General features: G+C 41.9%; 1 protein-coding gene across 5 annotated transcripts in view; it reads right to left on the bottom strand.

The window, feature by feature from the left end:
- Positions 1–21155, bottom strand: part of LOC122816697 (eukaryotic translation initiation factor 2-alpha kinase 1-like) — a 1078686-nt gene that overhangs the window by 1027138 nt on the left and 30393 nt on the right. For 3 of the 5 annotated variants that reach the window (XM_044089674.1, XM_044089671.1, XM_044089673.1), the window contains exon 2: positions 3635–3793. The exons of the other annotated variants lie outside the window; for them this stretch is intronic. Coding sequence is in view for 1 of the 3 variants with exons in the window: in XM_044089671.1 (XP_043945606.1) it covers positions 3635–3793 (159 nt within the window). In the remaining 2 variants the exon portion in view is untranslated. The remainder of the gene's footprint in view (positions 1–3634; positions 3794–21155) is intronic. 5 annotated transcript variants of the gene reach the window in all.

Raw genomic sequence — 21155 nt, 5'->3', positions numbered from 1 at the left:
CGACTTCCGGAACCACATCCTCTTCTGGCCCTTTTGGTTCCTAGAGTAGGACCTCTGGGGCACAGAGAAGCGGATTCCGACGGCAGACAGCGTCTTCCCGTCCTTCTCGCTCTGGGTCAAGGTGTCGCGAACAGTTTTGCCAAAAAGGGCAGAACCAAAGGGGGCGTTCGCGAAGGACGCCTTGAAGGGCTCCATGAAATCGCAATGACGGAGCCAGGCCTGGCGTCTGGTGACTAGGCCTACTCTTGCAGCTCTAGCGGCTCCCTCAGTAGCATGGGACAGCAACCGCATAGAGGTATTTGTCACGGAATGGAGAGTGGCCATACGGGTGGAGTGCAAAAGTTTGTCCTCCTCCGACATGGACTCTGGGGGGGGGGGGATGCAGGATATTCTTTAATCAGATCGCGCTGCATCCTGGTAACATGTGCCAAGTAGTTGAGCGCCCTCACTGAGAAGGTCGCCGAACTAAACATTCGCTTCCCCAAGCGGTCCATCATCCGAGACTCCTTGCTCGGAGGATGGACTGAAGGACTCTCCTGTGCGAGTTCCTTCTTGGTGGCTGCTGCCGTCAACATGGCATCTACCGGAGGCCCCTTACTCCAATGGGCATGATCTGCAGGGGGGGGCTAAGGATTCTGTCTGGCCTTTTGGGGATTGGCTCCACGGTGTCCGGTTCCTTCCACGCCCTGGTGGTAATAAGGTCCACCAGGGGGTCGGCAGGAGGGGACACCCAAGAGGTACAAGGGCCCACTTCGAATGCCTCCAAGAACACGGACTCGTCCGAGGAAGACTTGGGGGCAGACCATCCACCCCTTATGCGAAGCATTTCCATGATGTCTCCAAAGGAGACATCCTCGGGGGGTGATCTTGGGGAGCCTTCCCCTTCCTCCAAATCCGTGTCTTCAGTTAAAGACTCGGGGGAGTCTATGTGCCTCCTTTTACACGTATGCTTGCGAGGAGCTTCCTCGGGGGGGCTGTCAGAGGAGCCCTCGCAAGCAGTATCTTGTTCCAAAGGAACAGCTTGGGGCACTGAAGCGGGCTGTCCCAGTGGCCGGATGGTGGAAGCCTGACCCAGTGCAGATGGAGCGCGGGACGGAGCCGAAGCAAGTGCCGGGGGTCCGGAAGCCCTCAACAGAGCCCTCTCCACTACATCAAAAGCCGAGGGGGAGCCAGCCCCGACCAAAGGATCCGAAAGTCGGCTCCCCCTCGGATCCGAAGAGTGGATCGGAGCCGGCCCCGAGACACTCAGATCCGAGGGACCAGTGCGCTCCGACACAGACAGCGCCGAAGGCACACTGAGCCCCCCGGATCCGAAGCTCGGAGCCAGGCTCCGAGAGGTCGGATCCGAAGTACCTAGTACTATCTGTGCCGACCCACCCCCGGCTCCGAACGCTCCGAACCCGGGTAGCAGGTCGGAGGAGCTATAGGCTAGAAAAATGGGGTCGAGCTCCCTCCCAGAGGGGGGGGGGGCAGGAGCACTCCCATCTGCATCTGGGCCTGGATGAACCTTCTCATCATCCGGTCCAGATCGGCGTCGGAAAGGCTATACGTTGATCTCGAAGAGGCTACCGAGGTAGACCTTGAATGCCTCCTCGATAGCCTCGACGGAGATCGGGTCTCCTCCTCCTCAGGCCCTGGTGAAAAACATACCGGAGCCGACGGGGGAGAGCCAGCAGCCAAGGAGGCCGGAGGAGAAGCCCGCTTAGCTGGCGGGGCCGAGACTGAGGTCTCGGCCCGCCACTTGTGGTGCTTCTCTCTCCGGTCCTAATTTCTTGCCTCTCTCTCCTCTAACCTAGCAGTGGGAGGTTGAGTCTCAGGTGGAGGAGGGGGAGCAGGCGAGGAGGGAACCGAGGCCACGGTACCCACCACAGGAGCTGAAGCCGAGTCCAAGGGTAGAAGTCCCGCCAGGACCAGCTTCGACCTTCGCTCCTTCAATGCCCTGGGGTTGAACCCTACACAAATGGAACATCCAGAAGTGAGGTGTTCAACCCCAAGGCATCGAACGCACTGAGTGTGGCCATCAGCAGGGGAAAGCTTATGGCTACACTCGGAGCACTTTGAAAATATTGCCTTAGGGGCTTCTGACATAATAGTCTTTTTTTTTTTTTTTTACAAAAAAAAGTAAGACAAAAATTAGTGCTACACAAGCACACACACAAGGCCCCAAAACAAGACACACACACACAAACTCCGACCAGCGAGGGGAGGGTATAAACTTAAAGTTTAAGAAATTAAAAATTTTAAACTGAAACTATCACAAGATAATAGGGAACCTAACACAATCACTCAAAACTCACAACAATTTAAGAAAATAACGCTTTAAGGTTTAAACAGCACTTAGCTGAAGAGCTCAAGATCCACGACCTGGTTACCAGCGCGGCAAACTAGATCTGAGGTCATGTAGGGAGAGCAGGGCATTATGGGTGAGGGGAGGAGCTAAGAGCTCGGATCCATAGCTGGATAATCATGCCGGTTCGGATCCGATATCGCATCCATAACCCACAGGTTGCAGACAAATGAATCTCCTACTTCAGATCATATTGTTAATGCATTTAACCTTTGAGATCAAGCCAAGTTAATAGCTAAGCCAAGTTAATAGCTAAACATGGAACAATGCAGATGCACTATTTTGCTGCGGTTTAAATTGTGGCCAGTGTGTTTCAGTCTTAATGGTATTTCTGCAGCTGGGATGTGGAAAATAATAATCTCCAACTGTCTTGAAAGCTTAATCAGTTTGGTCAAACCTTTCAGTATAGCCTGCTGACTAAACTGCACAAACTACGACATTCTAAATATTCTGCAAGTTCTACTGCACACCAAATATAAAGTAATAGGAAAATGAATATTCAGCTTATAAAGATTCCTATCTCCAAATATTCATAGTATATACCTTTTTGCACTCTCCAATGTTTGCATGTCTCAAAAATAATCACACCCATACTGTATTTGTAACGAGTAATTTTCTGTGCAACCATAGGGATGCGTGCTCAGTAAGATTAACACACCTTGAGAATCTTATGCCTCCAATAATGTACTATTTTTTGAGCCTTTTGTAAACCTCAGTCCCCCTATGAGCAGAAGTCTCACAATATATAAAGGACATTTATTCCTTTACTGTACCGACTGATGACAGAATTCCAGTGACCTAAGCTCCTTCTGGTTCACTACAGCACAATTACAGCCATGTAATACACTTGTAATGTGACATATCAAACTAAATTAATTCACTGAAAGACTAGCCAAGTGGCCTTCTATTAATATGCGCGTGTATAAACACACACACACACACACACACACACACACACACACACACACACACACACACACACACACACACACACACACTGCTGCTCTTCAAATGTGGTAGTCGCCCAATGGTCAGAATACATACAGATTATTTTTAAATAACCTGACCCTACAGATGTACTCAAACTACCACACAAAACCAAAGCCTATGCAACATGCAAGTCTTTAACACTAGCAAGTGGACTTCTCAACTACCTAAAATTGAATAGTAAGCTACAGCAATTCTGAATAAATTTAAGAAAACTAGAATCAATTACAGGTGCAGAATAATGTCAGTTGCAGTCAATATAGAAACTCCAAAAACCTAAGCATAAAATTCAATACTAACATTTGAAGAGACATTTTGATTGTAGAGGATTTTTCTCATAAAGAGAGCAGAGATGTTCCAGCAAAGAAGACAGCAGCAGCTGGTTGGGCACTGTAGCAGCAAACGTCTTCAGGCTTACCACATTTGAGCATGACTGAATCTCCAGTTCAGCATCTGTCTCTGCCAAGTACAAAATATCAACAAGAAATCAGACACAAAGAGAATAAAAGTGCCAGTAAATGACATGAACACAATGGAGAAAAAGCAACTTAAAGAGATATTAAGAGATGAAAACATATTCCTGACATTACATAAAAATTGGTTCTTTATTATGTTTCTAAGATGTCACTGTGACAACGATAATTCCCCACTCTACCCCCCCCCCCCATCAACAGCTGTAAAACATTATGCTATGGAATTTTAGGCAGAAATGTAATGTCTGCTTTATTACCACAGAGTGTAAGCAGTTACTTTTACCTTTTATGGAGTTCCAACTGGACAATTATTTCAATGAGCATCTTCCAAGGATCCCTCATGAAACTCCCATGACCCCGACGATGTCCAGTCTGGGCTAGCAAGATCAGGAACATCCCAAAGGCAGTAATCACTGACCAATAATCAGTTTATGTATCCCCAACTGATCTTGACAGTGTAAAGTGTAGGCCAGTCAGATAAAGGCACAGATGAAAGGGAAAAAAACAAGTGGCCACTACTTATGGATTAGGTAAGTGAGTATCAAGACACTTCAGAGAAATTAGTTCTGGTATTACACAAGGTGATCATAATGACTGACTGGCTGTGCCCCCCCCCCCAAAAAAAACCCCACACATTATCTTACTCGTCACTCCAGTAGTCAATTTTGTGCCCCAGCTTGACCTTGCTCTTTTTTTCCTACACAAATATCTTCCCAATGGGATGGTGTGTTGGTGCATGTGTGGGAGAGACAGAGAGTGAGTGGTGCCTGTGGTAATGCATTACGAAAAGAGTTGGTCTACCTGCCCCCTGATGTAATAGCCCCCCCCCCAATCCAAACTTCCGGTCATCGGATCGGTTTTCTGAACCCGATTCAACAGTGCCACAAAAGAAAGACTGTCCTATTGTTGCAGATAGCTGACTGTCTATACATACACAGAATGTACATGTATGTATATATAATTACACACGTGTGTGTGTACATATATACACAAGCTATTAAAGCTTAAAAAGCATCCATGGCCTTGACAGGGGTAGGGTGGCCCTAGGATGTCCTTTAAATCTATTTCTTAGAAAATGTAACGCAGCTTGAGAGCTATTTTTAAAAGTTAATTCTGATACTTTAGATCCCAATTTATTTTATGAATACAGAATTATAGGCAGAGCTCCAGGACTGAAGATTCTAAAAGTGGTTATTTCAGATCAGAGTCAGATACAATAACCCACAGATTGAGATGGACAGGAATGACATCAAATCATATATTCTTCTTTGTTGGGGCAATTTTGAAAATAATACTGCCAGACTGACGATCTTTTAATTGAAATTTAAATGTTTAATTTTTAAAAATCAATTCCCCGATTTAATTTAGTGTCTATTGCCACCGGGGTCATAAATGACTGAAGTGTTCTCATGGATACACTGCCTTTTTGGACCATTAGGTAAAGAGGGTGGACAGATGAGGCTTGAAGGACAGATATTCTACTATCATAAGTAGCAGCTACCAGAAGACAGTCTTCCAACAAACAAATCTAATCTAATCTAATTTCACCAAAAGCATCAGGTTTAAAATATTGACAGAGTTACGTTTTCCAACATAAAGTACAAGTCTCAGGGAGGAACAAGATCCTTGACTGGTGACTGAAGGGAAAAAATACCTTGAAAAAAGCTTTGCACATCTTAAGTGAATAATATGGTACTCTAAAATCTGAAATGGTAGACCCATGTAGTTTAACTGATGAACAGTTTAATCTCTTGAGACTAAAATCACACAAAATGGTTAAAAAAAAGCAATAATTTTTGTGGTGGTGGTGGTGGGGGGGCTTTCTGCACCACCTGTTAATTATATACACCAAATCAGAGATCACACAAAACAGAGGCAAGGGCAAATTCCCAGACCCTGTTGCTCAGAGATATCATAGAATTTTCTGTCACAAAGGGCTTTATTCATGTTCCAGCAGTGCAACATTAATCCAAGGCCAGACAAAGCTACATTAACATTTACAAAGTTCCAGTCTGTTTTCCACCATCCTTCACATCACATTGTTAAATACTTTTCACCTCCTCTGGGCCATGTGAAATCTGGCAATCACAACCGTCCTCCATAATTAAAATGTGTTTATCTCACCTTTTTCTATTGTTTAAGTATTCTCCCTTATGTGCGATACTGCCTTCATGTATTTCTACTGTATACACAACCAGCAAAACAGGCAAACTTTACTTGATATAGTGTCCTTTTATATCATACATATACATACCGTATAATCTGCAGAAGCTTGCCAGATACTCCATCCTTTAACCTTTCATATCTCTCTGTGAATCATCTTACACATTATTGTGAGTGTTCAGTTTCTGGTGTCTCTTAAAATCTTCACATGCAATTCTGTCAAAGCCTACCTTTCGACCTTCCAATTTATATCATATTCAATCACTAAACATGGCACCTCATGTTTCTTGCAACTTGAAGGCATTCTTACACACACTCTTCAATCCAGTCAATTATGTGCCCCTGCCCAACCTTGTTCTTTTCTCCAATCAGCTTCCCAGTGGGGTGGGGAGACCAGTGAGAGAGCAAGTAGTGCCTCGCTGACTCATTAGCATTCTTTCAGCTATTTAGCATATTTTCCAGTTTAATAAAGACGAAGTAGTAGTGCATACAATTTAATGTTCTTCAAAGAAAAGAAAACCAATACAATCTCAGTCTGTCAGCACTGCTGGCCTTTAAAAGCCCAAGGACCACCTACTTGGTAATATTCATTCATGCTCATGCATCTGTGTTCCCCTGTCCATTTTTGCATTGTGCATTTGTCACCATCAGATGCCCACTTCACTAATTTTAAAATGTGTTTTGTTCCATGACAAAAACAATTTTCTGTTTAATAGTATTTTAAGAGGAGGAGGAGAAGTGTCAGCATCCTGGAAGGTGGTGGTGGTAACAGTAATACCTAAAGAGGGTAAAGGTCCATCGGATCCAGCTTCACGCAGGCCCATTTCAATACTAAACCACGACTGTAAAGTGTTTGTCTACAACGTCTAAAAAATGGCAAAAGTGATACCAAAATTGATAGATATGGATCAGTGTGGTTTTGTGGAGGGGAGTCAAACATCTGACAAACAGAACACTGATGATCCAGAGCGAAGCAGAATATAAGAAAATAACATTGTTATTAGTGAGTCTTGATGCAGAGAAAGTATTTGACAGAGTAGAGTGGGACTTTATGAGCAGGGCAATGGAAGCATTTGCTTTCCCTGACACAATTATAAGGTTGATTAGGAGTATATATGAGGGATTGGAGGCGAAAATTAAAGTGGGTGGAGTTCTCTCTGATAACTTCTGCTCGAGCAGAGGAACCAGGCAGAGTTGTCTGCTTTCCCCTTTGTTGTTTGCATTATATTTAGAACCAATGGCAAAGAATATAAGGGACTCAGAAATTCAAGGATATAACTGGTATGGTAGTTAGGAAAAGCTGGCTCTATTTGCAGATGATATTTTATACATGACAAAACCAGAAAGGGACATTACAGTGTTATGGAACATTTTAAGACAGTTTCACATCTTCTGGGGATAGAAAATTAATGAAGCTAAAACAAAGGCAATAGTGGTAAATTATGTACCCACACATGAATTGGTCCAACAATATTCATATTTATGGAGACATGATAAAATGAAGTATTTAAGAGTATGGATTAGAAATGACTCTATTATGGAAGCTAAGGATATGTGGGAAAAGATTAAACAGAAGATAATACAAAAATTGAGAAACTCAAAGCTTTATTATATGGATACAGATAGTAAGATGCACGCAATTAAAATGTTTTTAGTCCCTTTTAGTCTTATGCACACGTCAGGCATATTTTTATTAACCAGAGAAGAAGCTGTGGATAGCAATTAAAAAAAAGAAGAGTTGAAGGATTTTACCTGGGAAGGGAAGACAGCAAAGGTAAAGTGGGAAAAGGTGATTTCTTCCAACAAAACAAGGCACACTAGGATTACCCAATTTGAGGGGGTATTTTACAGCAACACAGTTAAAGCTGTTATATATAGCACAAGCAGAAAACTATAATTCAAAGTGGAAAGGAATGCTTATGATACGGGGGGGCTCAAGAAATAAGGAAAGATTGAGAGTATGGATGCAGACTCTTAAGGAGAACAAATATTATACACAGTATTACATTCATAAAACAGCAGGGAGTATTCTAAGAACTAAACCAGCTTGAGACTGAAAAAAAGATATTCTCTGATAGGGATACAGATAAAAGGCAAGAAGGGGAATGGGGGATGGAATTTATTGGATAAAACTGGTAAAGGAACCACGGTATTGGAAGCAAATAACTAGAAAGGGAAAAGTAATAGAATGGGAAGAGCCCAAGAATTTATTTGAACTGCAGGTTAAAGATTGGTATCAATCCTTGATAGGGAAAGCAGAGTATAGGCAAACAGAAAGAAATAGGTGGGGGGGGGGGGTCCTAAATGAAAGGCCAGCACTGGTAGAGTTTTTAATAGAATCCAGAACAGAAGCTGCCATTAAAAAAGGATTAAATTAGTAGAGCATATACAATATTGCATGATAATTATAAAAATTAATCAATCATATTGCATGATAATCATAAAAGTAATCTATCAATCAGAAGAGCTTAGAAAGGATTGGGACTGGATAAGCAATTTACAGAGACACAATGGGGGGGGGGGATATGTACATCTCCCAAATATGCAAAAAGTCTAGAAGATTTAGGATCTTTGCCTGGAAGTTTTTACATAGGTATTTTTATACGCCAAGCAGACTACAACGAATTTTTCTAAAATGGATAGCAGATGTTGGAGGTGGGCAAGCAAGAGGTGGTTGGAACATATTTTTTGAGACTGTAAACAGCTGGCAGACGTTAGGGATTTCCTGTGGACCCCTCTGAGATGCTGGGTGAGCAGAGTGGATTGACTGGGGAGACTTTTTTTTTTTGGAGATATGATACAGAATCGGAATTTCCTAGACATAGTAAAGCCTTGCAGAGTCTAATTATGACGGCTGCCAAAAAAGCAATTACTAGAAAATGGAAATCAAAGTCTAGACCAACTTTGCTAGAAGTAGTGAATATAGTAACAAAGATAAAACAACTGGAATTGGGATCTTTAGAAAAGGGAAGGAGCAAACTACATAGGAAAAAAAATGGGAATTGTGGGAACAATATATGCAGAGAAGGAACGAGGTTTAAGAGGCAGGATTTGAATGAGCCACAATGCTTAAATGACAATGACTGGACAGATATAAGCGATGTATAATTTTGCATGGTGTCTGATGTATAATGTCTGCAACTAAAGTGGTGTCAATGTTGTTTGTTTTTCATTTATATAAAATGTAAGACTGCCTGTGTCATACATGATAATTTAATAAAGATGTTTATTGGAAAACAAAACAAAAGACACACATCTCTCATTTTCACCACAGTATTCCATTTCTATTAACAGCCTTTTATGGCTGAGGTGGACCAGGCAATCTAATGGCATCAGGACCCACGATAAATTAGCAAATTAACACAACATGTAATATATATATTTTTTACAGATATAAAAATGTCCGAAAGACTTTTAATCTGAAAAAAATCCACTCCACATTACTTATCTACATTATTGTTTACTGGGCAGAGCACTGTATGACCACTTATAGGCTCAACCTGGGTTACATGCAAACTGTAAATTTCAAACACTGAGAAACATACTTGTTTCAAATGGGTTTCACACAATCATAGATAACCACGACAAACTAACAATACAACAAAACAATACAACTACGCAGGTATTTACAAGAGGTAAAATTATAAGTTGTACTGGAAAAATTGAGACAGCAAGAAGAAATTATGAGAGAGAGAGAGAGAGAGAGAGAGAGAGAGAGATCATGAAAAGTACGCTCATTGTGTTACAGGTTACATCCTGCCCTCCTGCATTTGCTTTATTTTTAAGTTACAGTTTATACTGTAGATAGACTGCAGAGCAGCTTGTAATACCAATGAGATCCAGAGAAAAGGACTGCAAAGTTTGGAAGGTAGTACAGAGAAACTATGATCACAACTGTGTAGCTTGTCAGTTGGGATTTGGATTGTAGGGCCAACTATGGACTGACTTCTGAGGATGTTGGTTGGGGCCATACTTCTCAACCTCTAAGTGCATGAAATCCTGGCAAAGCCTAGAATACTGGGTGGATAAAGGTCCAAAAATAGGGACAGATTTGAAATACTGCTTTTATAAACCTAGAAAGTGCTAGAGTAATAGATTTTTTGAGAGCATGAATTTTCTGAAGGATATGAAATCTGAAACTCAAAATTTATGCCATTTTACAGTCCTCCGTGATTTGCCAGAACCACAAATCTAATGAAGAGCAGACCAAAAATATGAAGCAAAAATCTGGACAGTTGAGGGGTGTGGTTATAAGTCTCACAGCAAGTGGAGATGGGATAATTTTGTGAAATAGTTTGTAGAATAAGGATCACCCCGCAAGAGGTGGACTTTGGCTTGTAATGGAAGCCATTTTGCTTTAGACAGTGTAAGGCAACAATTTCTGAATTGTGGGGAGCTGGTGATTAATCACCAAATTTGAATTGACAGAGACTATATGGTAGTAGTGTTTTTGTTGGATGTGGAGAAAGAGAGGGCATATTCTACTGGTAGAAGCATAATGCTTTTGCCAATGGTTGCCAGGCCACAGAAGAAAAGAACTAAAAGCATTTGTGGGCAGAAAAAGTAGGTAGTCAACTTTGGATTGAAAGCTGAGAGTGTGTTCTTGATAGCTGAGCAACTGATCAAGTCAAATACACAGTTATCTAAATGAAGTGGTTGTATCAAATGGAAGGTTGCTTTGGTTTGCAATAGTGAGGGTGATGGGAGCTTTTTCTTTAAGAGGAGAAGAGCATGGATTTTATTCTTGTTTTGGGTTAAGACGCTTTTTGCTATTGAGCCACTAGTTCAGTTGTACAAGATCTGCCTTTAGATAATTTTAGAGGGCAGGACAGGATGGGTCTGATGTGCAAAGAACCATGTCATCAGTGAACAGCAGGAGCTGTAGATGGGGCAAGTTAAGAAGGTAATTGTAATTTGTTTATGGAAATGGAGAATAGTAATAGGATAATTACAGATCCTTGAGTTACACTTAAGTGGATGTAGGAAGTGCGAGAGAGAGAGAAAGAAAGAGTGAGAGAGAGAGGCAGGAGTTGATTTTTTTTTACTAAAAAGAGATCTGCTAGCTGGAAACTCTTTCAAATCAATGAGTGGTATCTTGGCGGATGCCAATTTGTAGTAGGTGGGTTAGCAAGATAGCAAAATCCACCATATGAAATGCTTTATTTAGGTAGATGAAAAAAGGCCCACTTTGATTATCTTTGTCCAGATTAGTACTAGGCTAACGGTCTTTTTGTGTCATTTTAAGCCTAGCGCCATGTGAACCACATGTGAAAATCAAACCCTGCACTTTGCGTCTGCAAGGTAAATACCTTAACCATTATGCCAGCCTCCCTCCTTCAGCACATTAGCAGAATTTTTATGAGAACTTAAGTGAGCGGTTTGTTTTGATTTGAGGTAAATGACTTTGTGCCTTTGTATCATATGTGCAGGAAACAGAACAATCTGGAGAAGATGACTTGGGACAAACAAGAAAGCAGCAAGAAGATATGAGGGCAACTAGCAAAGAGATGGATGGATTGCGAGAGATGTTGTGGTATACTGTTCCCAGTTTGGTTTTAAACAGTGCAGCCAAGCCTTGTCGTGAAGTTGCAGAAGTCTTTAAACTCTGATGTGCCATTCTGTTTTATTGCATTTGAACAGTAATGTAATTGAAAAAAAAATGTGCATTTTGAAGGAATAAAAAGAAGATTTAAAAAATGTGGATGTGGTTAATGTCAATAAGGCAGAATATGGGAGCCATAACACAATTCAATGATCCCTTACTTTTAGGTTAAAAAATTAAAGTTATGTACTTATAATTTTATTTATTATTTTTAACCAACATTGTTTTACCAGGAAAGTCCACTGTACCTAAGTGAAGGCCGGGGAGGAAAGCTCCAACATGTATGAATTACAACAGTTACAAAAGTTACAAAATGACATTTCATTTTATCAGACCAATATATACAGTATTACAAGCAATAATGTACAGTTTTACAAATCAGGATTGCAGGGAAAATAAAACCGACAACGAACAAAAATGAATAGAAAAAATATATACAGTATTACAGATCTGGATTGTAAGGGAAAAATAAGAAAACATGCAGCATAAACAAAAGTGAAAAGAAGACAATGGCTACAACTGCAATACACCTGAAATGGCTGTTAGATCCTTATTATCAACAGGACCAAGTCCAGCAGATGGAAGGGGTACTTCCAGCAGCTTCTGAATGAAGAAAGCCCCCACAGAAGATGTACTACCCCAGACATGGCCTATGGTGAGAGGAGGCGGCGGCCACCCTAGAAAAAGTAAGAACAGCACTAAGGAAAATGAAATCAGGGAAAGTAGCATGCTCAGATGAGGTCAGAGCAAATTTGATCAAGATATTGAGTGAGTTAGAACTCCCACAATCACTGATAGAATTAGTGCAGGCTAAGTACTAGGACCAAATGACACACATACGACTCACAAAGGGGTTTCCAGTGGGAGTGTATGTTAATCAGGGTTCATCTCTGAGCTCACTGTTGTTCATACTGGAGACTGACTATATTAGCCAACAGGTTGGAAAAGACAGAATAAACTTAATGTATGCAGATGATGTGGCATTCCAGGCAGACTCTGAATAATAGCTTCAGAAGGAATGGAATGCGAAACCAAAGACACACAGGATGAAACAGAGTACAGATAAGGCAGCTGTAGTGGCAGCAAGGGGGGGAAATCAGAAGAAGGTGAAAACTGAGATAGAAGAGAAAACAGTGGAACAACTTAACAGCTTCAAGTACCTGGGGGGGGGGGGTTGAGGAGAAGGAAAGTGTGAATAAGGAGGTCAAAACTAGAATTAAGAATGCTACAGCCAACCAGTACAGTGTCAGTGATAGTGTAAGACAGAAGAATGACAAAGAAGCTGACAAGTAAGGTGTACAAAACAGTGGTACAACTAGTACTACTTTATGGTACAGAAACCTGGGCAGTGAAGCAGAGTAGGTGAGAAAGCTTGAAATGTTGGTGACAAATTGTCTGAGATGAGTGGTAGGATTCACACTATGGGACAGACAAGAAAATGAGGACAGAGTGGAGAGAATGTCAGAGAGAACAGACTAAGAGTATTTACTGCTTTCTTGCATGTGCCCAAACCATCTGATGAAGATGATTAGGGACAGATGAGAAAAAAAGCAGGAGAAAACAAGGGCATCCAGCAGGAGAAAACAAGGGCATCCAACAAAAGAGATGGCTGGATTGTGTGAGAGAAGATCTGCAACAGTCAGGCATGATTGTCAAAGAAGGTACTAGAGCGACACTGAATGGAGAGAAGGGAAGAGTTAACATGACACCCCACCTCATGTATAAAATGAGAAAGCAAAGGTGTGCCGATAACATCAGTAGGACTTAGCCCGGCACCGAGTTTTCAGGAGTACTAGTTCCACCCTTTTACCCACAATGCTCTGCCGATGAAAACCTGTCTCCAGATATTGGAATCCCACATGACACAGGAGCCTAGAATTAAATTAGTACACACCCAATAACCAAACAATGCAATCCCTAAACAAAATAGGGTCAAGCCAACTAGGTCCAAGCAGGGGAAAGGTGGGAGGGAATGTAATGAGGCTGCAACTGCAAATCCAAATCTATTGTTATGGCCAAAAATGTAACTTCCACATCAAAGAATAGAGTACCAGCCACATTACCTGAATGGTCAAGTCCCAAACTAGCCTCCTGGGTGGATTCTAAATGAAAGAGTGGCTCTAGGATAAAGATGGCACCAACCCTTTCTTTTGAGATCCTATCCAGCTTATAGCATCTTCCAAAAATATTCAGTGATGCTCACTTAGCCACTGCACTGTTCTTAAGGAAAGCTTAAAAAACAGCCTTAAACCTGACAGAGGGGCCCTATGATGTCCTTTAAATCTTATTGCATTTCTTATAAAATTTAATGCAACTAGAGAGCTATTTTTACATCAGTTAAATTCTGATACTTTAGATCCCAATTTATTTTCTGACTAGAAATTATGGGTAGAGGAGAGCTCCAAGACCGAAGATTCTGAAAGTACTGATTTCAGATCAGAGTTGGATCCAATAAGTCACAACTCGAGATGGACAGGAAAGACGACATCAGATCATATATTCTTCTCTGTTGGGGCAATTTAGAAAGAATACTGGCAGTCTGATTGACGCGCTGATTTAAATTAGTGTATGATGTCACCATGGTCAAACACCTGATGTGTTCTTATGGACACACTTGTCTTTTTCTGTATGAAGGGTGGACAGATGTAGCTTGAAGGTCAGACATTCTACTGACAGACCTAATATCTACCAGAAAAGAGAGTCTTCCAACAAACAATCTAAGCTCAGCAGAAATAGCAGGTTTAAAGGTCGGCTATATTACATTTTCCAACATCAAGTCCCAATGAGGAGTTTAAAAAGTTTTGTACACCTTTAACAAAGTGAATTAAGGAAATGGCAACCTGATGAAAATCCAAAATGGTAGACCCGTGTATTTTAACCAATGAACACTATGTCCATCAGTCAGGGACATATTTGAGACACTTTTTAAAACCCGAAGGTTTATGATCCTTTGATTCCTTAGACACACTGTCACAAAACTCAGTCCTCTAACTCAAACGGGCCTAGCCCTGCTGAGGAAACAACTTACTAGAGAAAAGGTAATAGAGGACTAGGTCTTCTAATTTAAACAGATCTAGCCATAAACAAAGGAGAAGCTACGTCAAGAATTTGCACCAACAATTGCAATAATTCAACAAGCACTAACTAATAGTTCTAGCTAATAAGAGTTAATAAAGGAACACAGCACACCTATTAATTTTATACTACTTATTCTAGTCAAAAATACAAGTTTAGAAAAGGTCCTAACCCAAACACGGAGTTACGCCCAAGATATCTAAAAATAGCAAAAAAACTAGCACACCAAAGAAGGGATACCACTCAGAAGAAAAAGGGCCTGCGGAAGCGATGGCCAACAAGTTTTCAACAACAACTTTGCAAATATTAAAACACGCTAACTTATTTACTACTATAATATCAAAAACTATCACTATAGACAAGAATAATGAAGAAAAATCCAACTTAGCCACGGCCAAGAAAGAGAGCACTTCTGAACTCGTAGACATGGGAAACGAGATCTGGGGATTCTTACTAGTGCACTATGGGATACCTACCTTGCCATGAGCCAACTGAGAGACTTCAAGCTTTGTAATTGGCCGAGTCGGAGCAGAGGATCGGCTCTGAACCCATGTGCAAGAAAAAAGGCAAGATAGGACTACAGAACATTGAACAGTTCAGGAAAGAAACAAAAATTAGGGGCAAATATTTTAAACTACACAGAATCATAATAGTGAAAGGAACTAAACCCCAAGTCATATCCCAAACAGAAAAGCAAATAAACTTATTTTTTTTTACATTTTGCTGGTGTTTGACCTCCAAACAAAAAAGTGAGGTTGTAGATCATCCTATCACAGTATATAAACCATACCTTGCCATCAGCAGAATCAGAGGAACCATGTGGTTATAACAAAGAAAAGATAATCTAGGTGAGACTTGCTGAACCGGGACAAAAATAGTCTTGTCTGGGCTCAGATGGAGACACCAGTACCAGACGCTAATGCCATAGCAAGAGAAACAATACTTGCTAGGACCAAAAGGAAGCTATCAGAATGACTGTGGTCTTGTTCATCTCGGCCCTCAACAGAAATATGGAAAGAAGGGTAACAGGGAAATCATAAAGGCCACACAGGGACACATCTGGACAAGTACATCCCTAGGCTGTCCACCAAAGGGAAGAATAAGGGAAAGAAAGTTGCTGCATTTGGCACTGGCTGGGGAAGCAAAGATGTCAGAGCAAGGCTTTCCCAACACTGTAACAGAGCTCTGAGTACAGATGTGCTAAAAGACTACTCATGAGGTCTCATGAGTGGCACAACAGGTAGCCTTTAGTGCAGAAGGCTGTGGGTTGTATTCCTACACCAGGTAGATAGACTGCCGACATTGCAGTACAGCATAAGTGTGCATGTACACCAGACTGTGCCATTCTTCAGATGAGTCATTAAACCGAGGCTCCACCCACTTGAGTTGGTGGTAGTTCAGGTGGATATAGACGATCTGAAGGCACTTACAAAACATCAGGGGAAGTTCCCCGATGCCCTGGAAGTATAAAATACCACCTTGTGTCTCCCCTGAAGAGGGGCTACTAGCCTAGTGGGACTAACAAGGAAAACAAAAGATAAATTAATGATGTATCCAACAGGCAATGTCCATGCCTGCCCACTAACAAACTAGCTTGTTCAGGAAGTCACCTGCAAAGACCCATGGCTCCTGTCAGAGACAAGGAATGGGTTCTCCCTTGCTTGTTTATAGACCACACCACAGCTATGTTGTTACAGTGGATGGCAGCAGAACATGGTGGGAAGGAGGCTCAAAATGCCTGCAAGGTCAGAACTGCTTTCATTTCCAGAATGTCGATATGCAGCAAGGCCCTGTGTCCACATGACTTTGACAATCTGTTCTTGACAAGGGAACATCCAAATTAAAACAAAAGCATTCTTGTTTACTATCCAAGCTGGGATTGGTGCTTGAAAAGGTCTACCTAGTAACAGACTGGGCTCATGAATGCACCTTTTGAGGGGATCTCTGCACTTTCTGGAATTCCTGAATAGGAAGTCTAATGGATCTAGTAACTAATTTTACTGAACTCTTGGGCATGCACTAGAAAACTTTCATGTGAAAATTGGTACTGGAAAGTTGTAAATAAAAGTCACCAGGAGTTCCAACACCCTGAAACAAAGACCTACCATCTCAAACTGGTTCTGCAGAATATGAGACAGAATCTGAATACAGAGAATTCTGTCCTCAAAAAATAATGCTCCACAAGTCAGAGGGTAGAATGTACCCGATGAATGTAATGGACAGTATAGGCATCAACTGGGACTTCGCTGTTCTCACAGTTCTCCCTAAAGCCTGGAAGACAGACAAAAAGATAGTCCTTGGGGTTGCCCATCGAGGGGGCCACTAACTGCCAATCATCCATTTATGGAAAATCCGTGTTCTCCACAACATTAGATGCACTGCCACAACTGCCATGCATTTGGTGTACACCGTGGGGGGCGAGATGAAACAAAAGGGAAGAATTTGGAAGCCAGTCCTTTTGAATTTCAATCAGAATGCAAGCACTTCAAAAACTTATTTGCAAATGTGATGCATAGATGTGCTCAGGTCCAGAGAATGTATCCAACTCCTTGCAAACACAATTATCAAGTGTACTGTGACCATGTGAAGGGGACAGTTTGGAACATAACTATTTAGGTTGCTCAAGTTGAGCAAAGGCCAGTTTTTAATTTCTGGGCATAAAAAAAAGAACACCGTGTAAAAGCCTAATACTTGCTGGTCTGGTGGAACCTCTAATTGCTCTTTATATTTATTTTTTTTTCCATTTTAAGTAACAGACTGACAGCCCCCCCCTTTTTTTTAGTGGCAGCCTTCTCATGGGTTGAAATATCTGGAAGGGGAAGGGACTGTGGTCTGGCAGGGGGAGAGGACAGGCCTGTATAACCTCCCAGCATTATAATCCTAACCCACTTGTCTGTGTGTATGGCCAACACATAGGACAAGTAGCGAGATAAAGGATTCCTACTACCACCACAGTGTAATAGTTGGGCAAGCCCTGCAGAAGCAGACCCCCCCCCCACTAGAAGACTGTAGTATTCCTGCCATCTCTAATTACCGCTGGGTTGGTGTCCATTCTGAAAAATTCCAGGACCTACGTGGCCTCTTCCAAATCCACTATCATGTTCCCGATGGCAATGTTTGAACTGTAACTGATGCAGACTCAGCTGTATCCTAGAAGAGATCATTGCAGAGCCTAAAATTTAGCTCCAAAAGCAGTGAAGCTGTTGGTCTTCTGCTCTTGCTTATTTTCTATGGCTTTTATTGGCGGACCAAAAAATGCAGAGCACCATCATATAGGGCATTTATAAAACTGGCCTTTGGGTCACTGTCAAACTGTGTTGGCCACATTCAGGCAAGGCTCCCGATTGCTTAGAAAGGGCAGCAGGCACTGGCTGCACTAAAGTGTTGTGAACAAGCAACACAGTCAGGACAAAACAGAAGACAAAGATAAAACATGGGACAAGAGTTTCTCCTTCAGTTCTCCATACGGTAGCCCCTTCTAGAGTCGTGGATGCTTCATATGCAAAGTCCATCTGTATCCCTAACATATATGCCATATATTTTACTGTCCTAAAAAAAAAAAAAAAAAAAAAAAAAAAAAAGGTAAAATTATACCTGCTTCTCCAGCTGGACCAAAGCATGTATGGGTAGCCCAAACCATGGAACTAGCAGATTTTAAAATTTTAATTGCATATGTAATGAGCATTGAATTTAAGTCATATTATACCTTATGTTGTTTTTTTTTCCTTTCTCACTGTTAGTCTTACATACAGATAGCCTATCAAACTGAAGACTTAAAATCTGATGGATATTAAGTATCATAATTGTACTCTTATTGCATACAATGTCACTACCTGCTACTATTGTAAGAAATGTCTTCTAGAAGCATTGTTATACAAGATTATTGGTCTCGTCTCCCATTTGATAAATTTATTCTGTTCTAGTCTTTTTACCGTTAAGAATGTCTGTTACTATTTTTTTCTTTATTGTATTAAACAATTTTCTTTCTACTAACAAAATAGTTACTAACAATGGAGCTTTTCTCCCCAGGCCTCCGCTGAAAAAGGGTTTTATGCCCAGGTGGACTCTCCCGGTAAACAAATGTAAAATAAAAAAAATTAAAAATGTAACCCCCTTCAGTTGATAAATACTAGGGATCAGTTGGATGAAACCTTCAATGCGGCCATGGCCACAGTGGAGTCTACTTCCAGAGTACTAGCCAGAACAGTCTAGTTGTTTGGAGGCCAGAAAATGCTCCTCAGTCTCTTTGGTAAAGAAGCTAGCACACTAAGGTTCTTCCATGCAGACTGTACCACTAGCTAAACTGTTTTGTCAACTGGGATAACTACCCAAGAACATGACTTGGGCAAACAGATAGCTTCCTCTAGTACAGGTTCTGATGGAGGATGTCCTCTGGGGCCTATCGCACCTTAATTTGCATAATTTCAAGAACCTCTACACACTTGAGGAGAACTGGCAGGCATGGTGAGGATAGACCCTCTTCAGCTGCATTTGGTGTGGGTAACTTAGGGAGTGAGTCAAGTCAAGGTGCTTCCTTTTACACCTGGCCTTGCCAGGCACTTTTAGAGAGGAGGAATAACTCAAAAAGCAGATGAAGCATCTGGAGCAGGGCTCCCATGTCAATGTTACCTCATTAGGCTCTGTCTCTGTGCACCTGTGTGTGTCTGCATGTGTGCCTGCCTCTGTGTGTGCGTGTCGGTGTCTCTGCATGTGGGGACTATGAAAGCAGGCACATGTGCTCACGGTGAAAGGGCCGTGACTGAGCTCTGTAAAAGAAGGGGATGAAAGCAGAGAAGCCTGCACAGTCAGTACTACAGGAAAAACAAAACAGTTGTGTACTTACCATAACTTGGCATCTGTATTATCCTACATCACTATTCCTCACTTCTGGATCACAGGATCTGACATCAGATCCAAGCCGGCAACTTTTCACACAGATCCTAGGCTCGAGCTCCTCCCACTCCCATAATCCCCTCCTGCCCTCTAACCCCTCAGATCGAGTTTGCCCAGTGCTAGAAGACAACCAGAGTAGGCCTGAATGACCAGATAGGACATCTGCACTCCTCTAGATCCCACAAGATGAGAGAGGGAGGGATAGTGATGAATAGTGAAATAGTATAACAGAAGCAAAGTTATGGCAAGTACATAATAATACTTTATCTGATATTATCCATGTCACTATTCCTCACTTCTGGGTCAGATTCCCCAGCTACCACACAACCCTGGGTGGCCTCATGGAAGGACATGCCGAAGAACTGTGGAGCCAAAGGAAGCCCTGTTCCCGGAAACTAGGTCGAGCTGGTAATAAAAGTGTGAGAAGACAACCAGGGGGCCGTAGCACAAATCTCAACCAAGGAATGTCAGGCTAAGTAGGCTGCTGACGTTGTCACAGATCTAGTGGAATGAACTCTGACACGACCTGGTAAAGGCAATTCCTTGGAAATATAAACCCTTGAAATACATAGGGAAATCTAAGATACTGCAATCTTGGATACTGCCCGGCTCAGTCTGTTAACAGAAAAGGCCACAAACAGTTGGTCGGATTTGCAAAAACTCTGTCCTGTCCAAGGAGAAACTTAACCATCTATGTACATCCAGCATGTGCAGCAAATACTCCTCTTTATTGGAATGACTGGGAAAGAAAACTGGCAAATGAATGGTCTGATTCAAATTCGCTTCAGTAGCTACCTTGGGCATGAAGCTGAGATTAGTCAAGAGCCACTCTGTCTCTATGAAAATGGGATTAGTCAAGAGCCACTCTGTCTCTATGAAAAATCATGTATGGAGGCTTGATTGAGAGAGCCTGGAATTCAGAAACTCATTATGCGGAAGTTATAGCCACCAAGAAGGTGGTCTTCCAAGACAAAAACTTAATGTCACAAGTTGCAACAGGCTCAAAAGGACTCCAAGAGATTGAAGCACAAGGGAGAGGTCTCAAGGAGGAGAGGGATCTCTGATAGAAGGCTGTAGCAAGACGACACAAAAGGCCTTACAAAGATAAGAAAAGGTAGGTTCCTCGCCAACATGAAAATTATAGACCACTGTAACTTACGATCGGAGAAACTGGCTCCTTCCTAGAAACGGGAAGACAAGAATAGTAAGATATCTGGAATGGGAGGTGTAAAGGGATCCTGGTTTTGCTAATTGGCCAAGACAGAAAACCTTTTTCATTTACTACAACAGACCTTTCTGGTGGAAGCTTTCTGAGAGGCCAGAATGAGGTCTCAGAGATGCAAGCCTGGGCTGGTTAAGAATTAGGGGAAGTGAACAAACCACACCATCAGACAAACAGTCTGAAGGTTTGGGATTGTAAGATAAGAGGGGTGAGAAATCAGATCCATAAGGGGAGTCAATACAAAAGGGGGATACTTCAGGTGAGAGCTGAGAAAGGGAAACCACACCTGCCAAGGGCAGAAGGGGGCAATGAGGATCAAGGGAGAACTGAGGCGCTGAGCTTTCGGAAGAACCCTGGAGATGAGAAGTATCGGAGGGCAAGCATAAAGGAGAC

This window comes from Protopterus annectens, chromosome 12.part0 (genome assembly GCF_019279795.1).
Source record: "Protopterus annectens isolate FY-2018-M chromosome 12.part0, PAN1.0, whole genome shotgun sequence".
NCBI classification, from domain to species: domain Eukaryota; kingdom Metazoa; phylum Chordata; order Ceratodontiformes; family Protopteridae; genus Protopterus; species Protopterus annectens.
The sequence above is the reverse complement of the archived record's forward strand: the minus strand, read 5'-3'. Positions and strand labels throughout refer to the sequence as shown.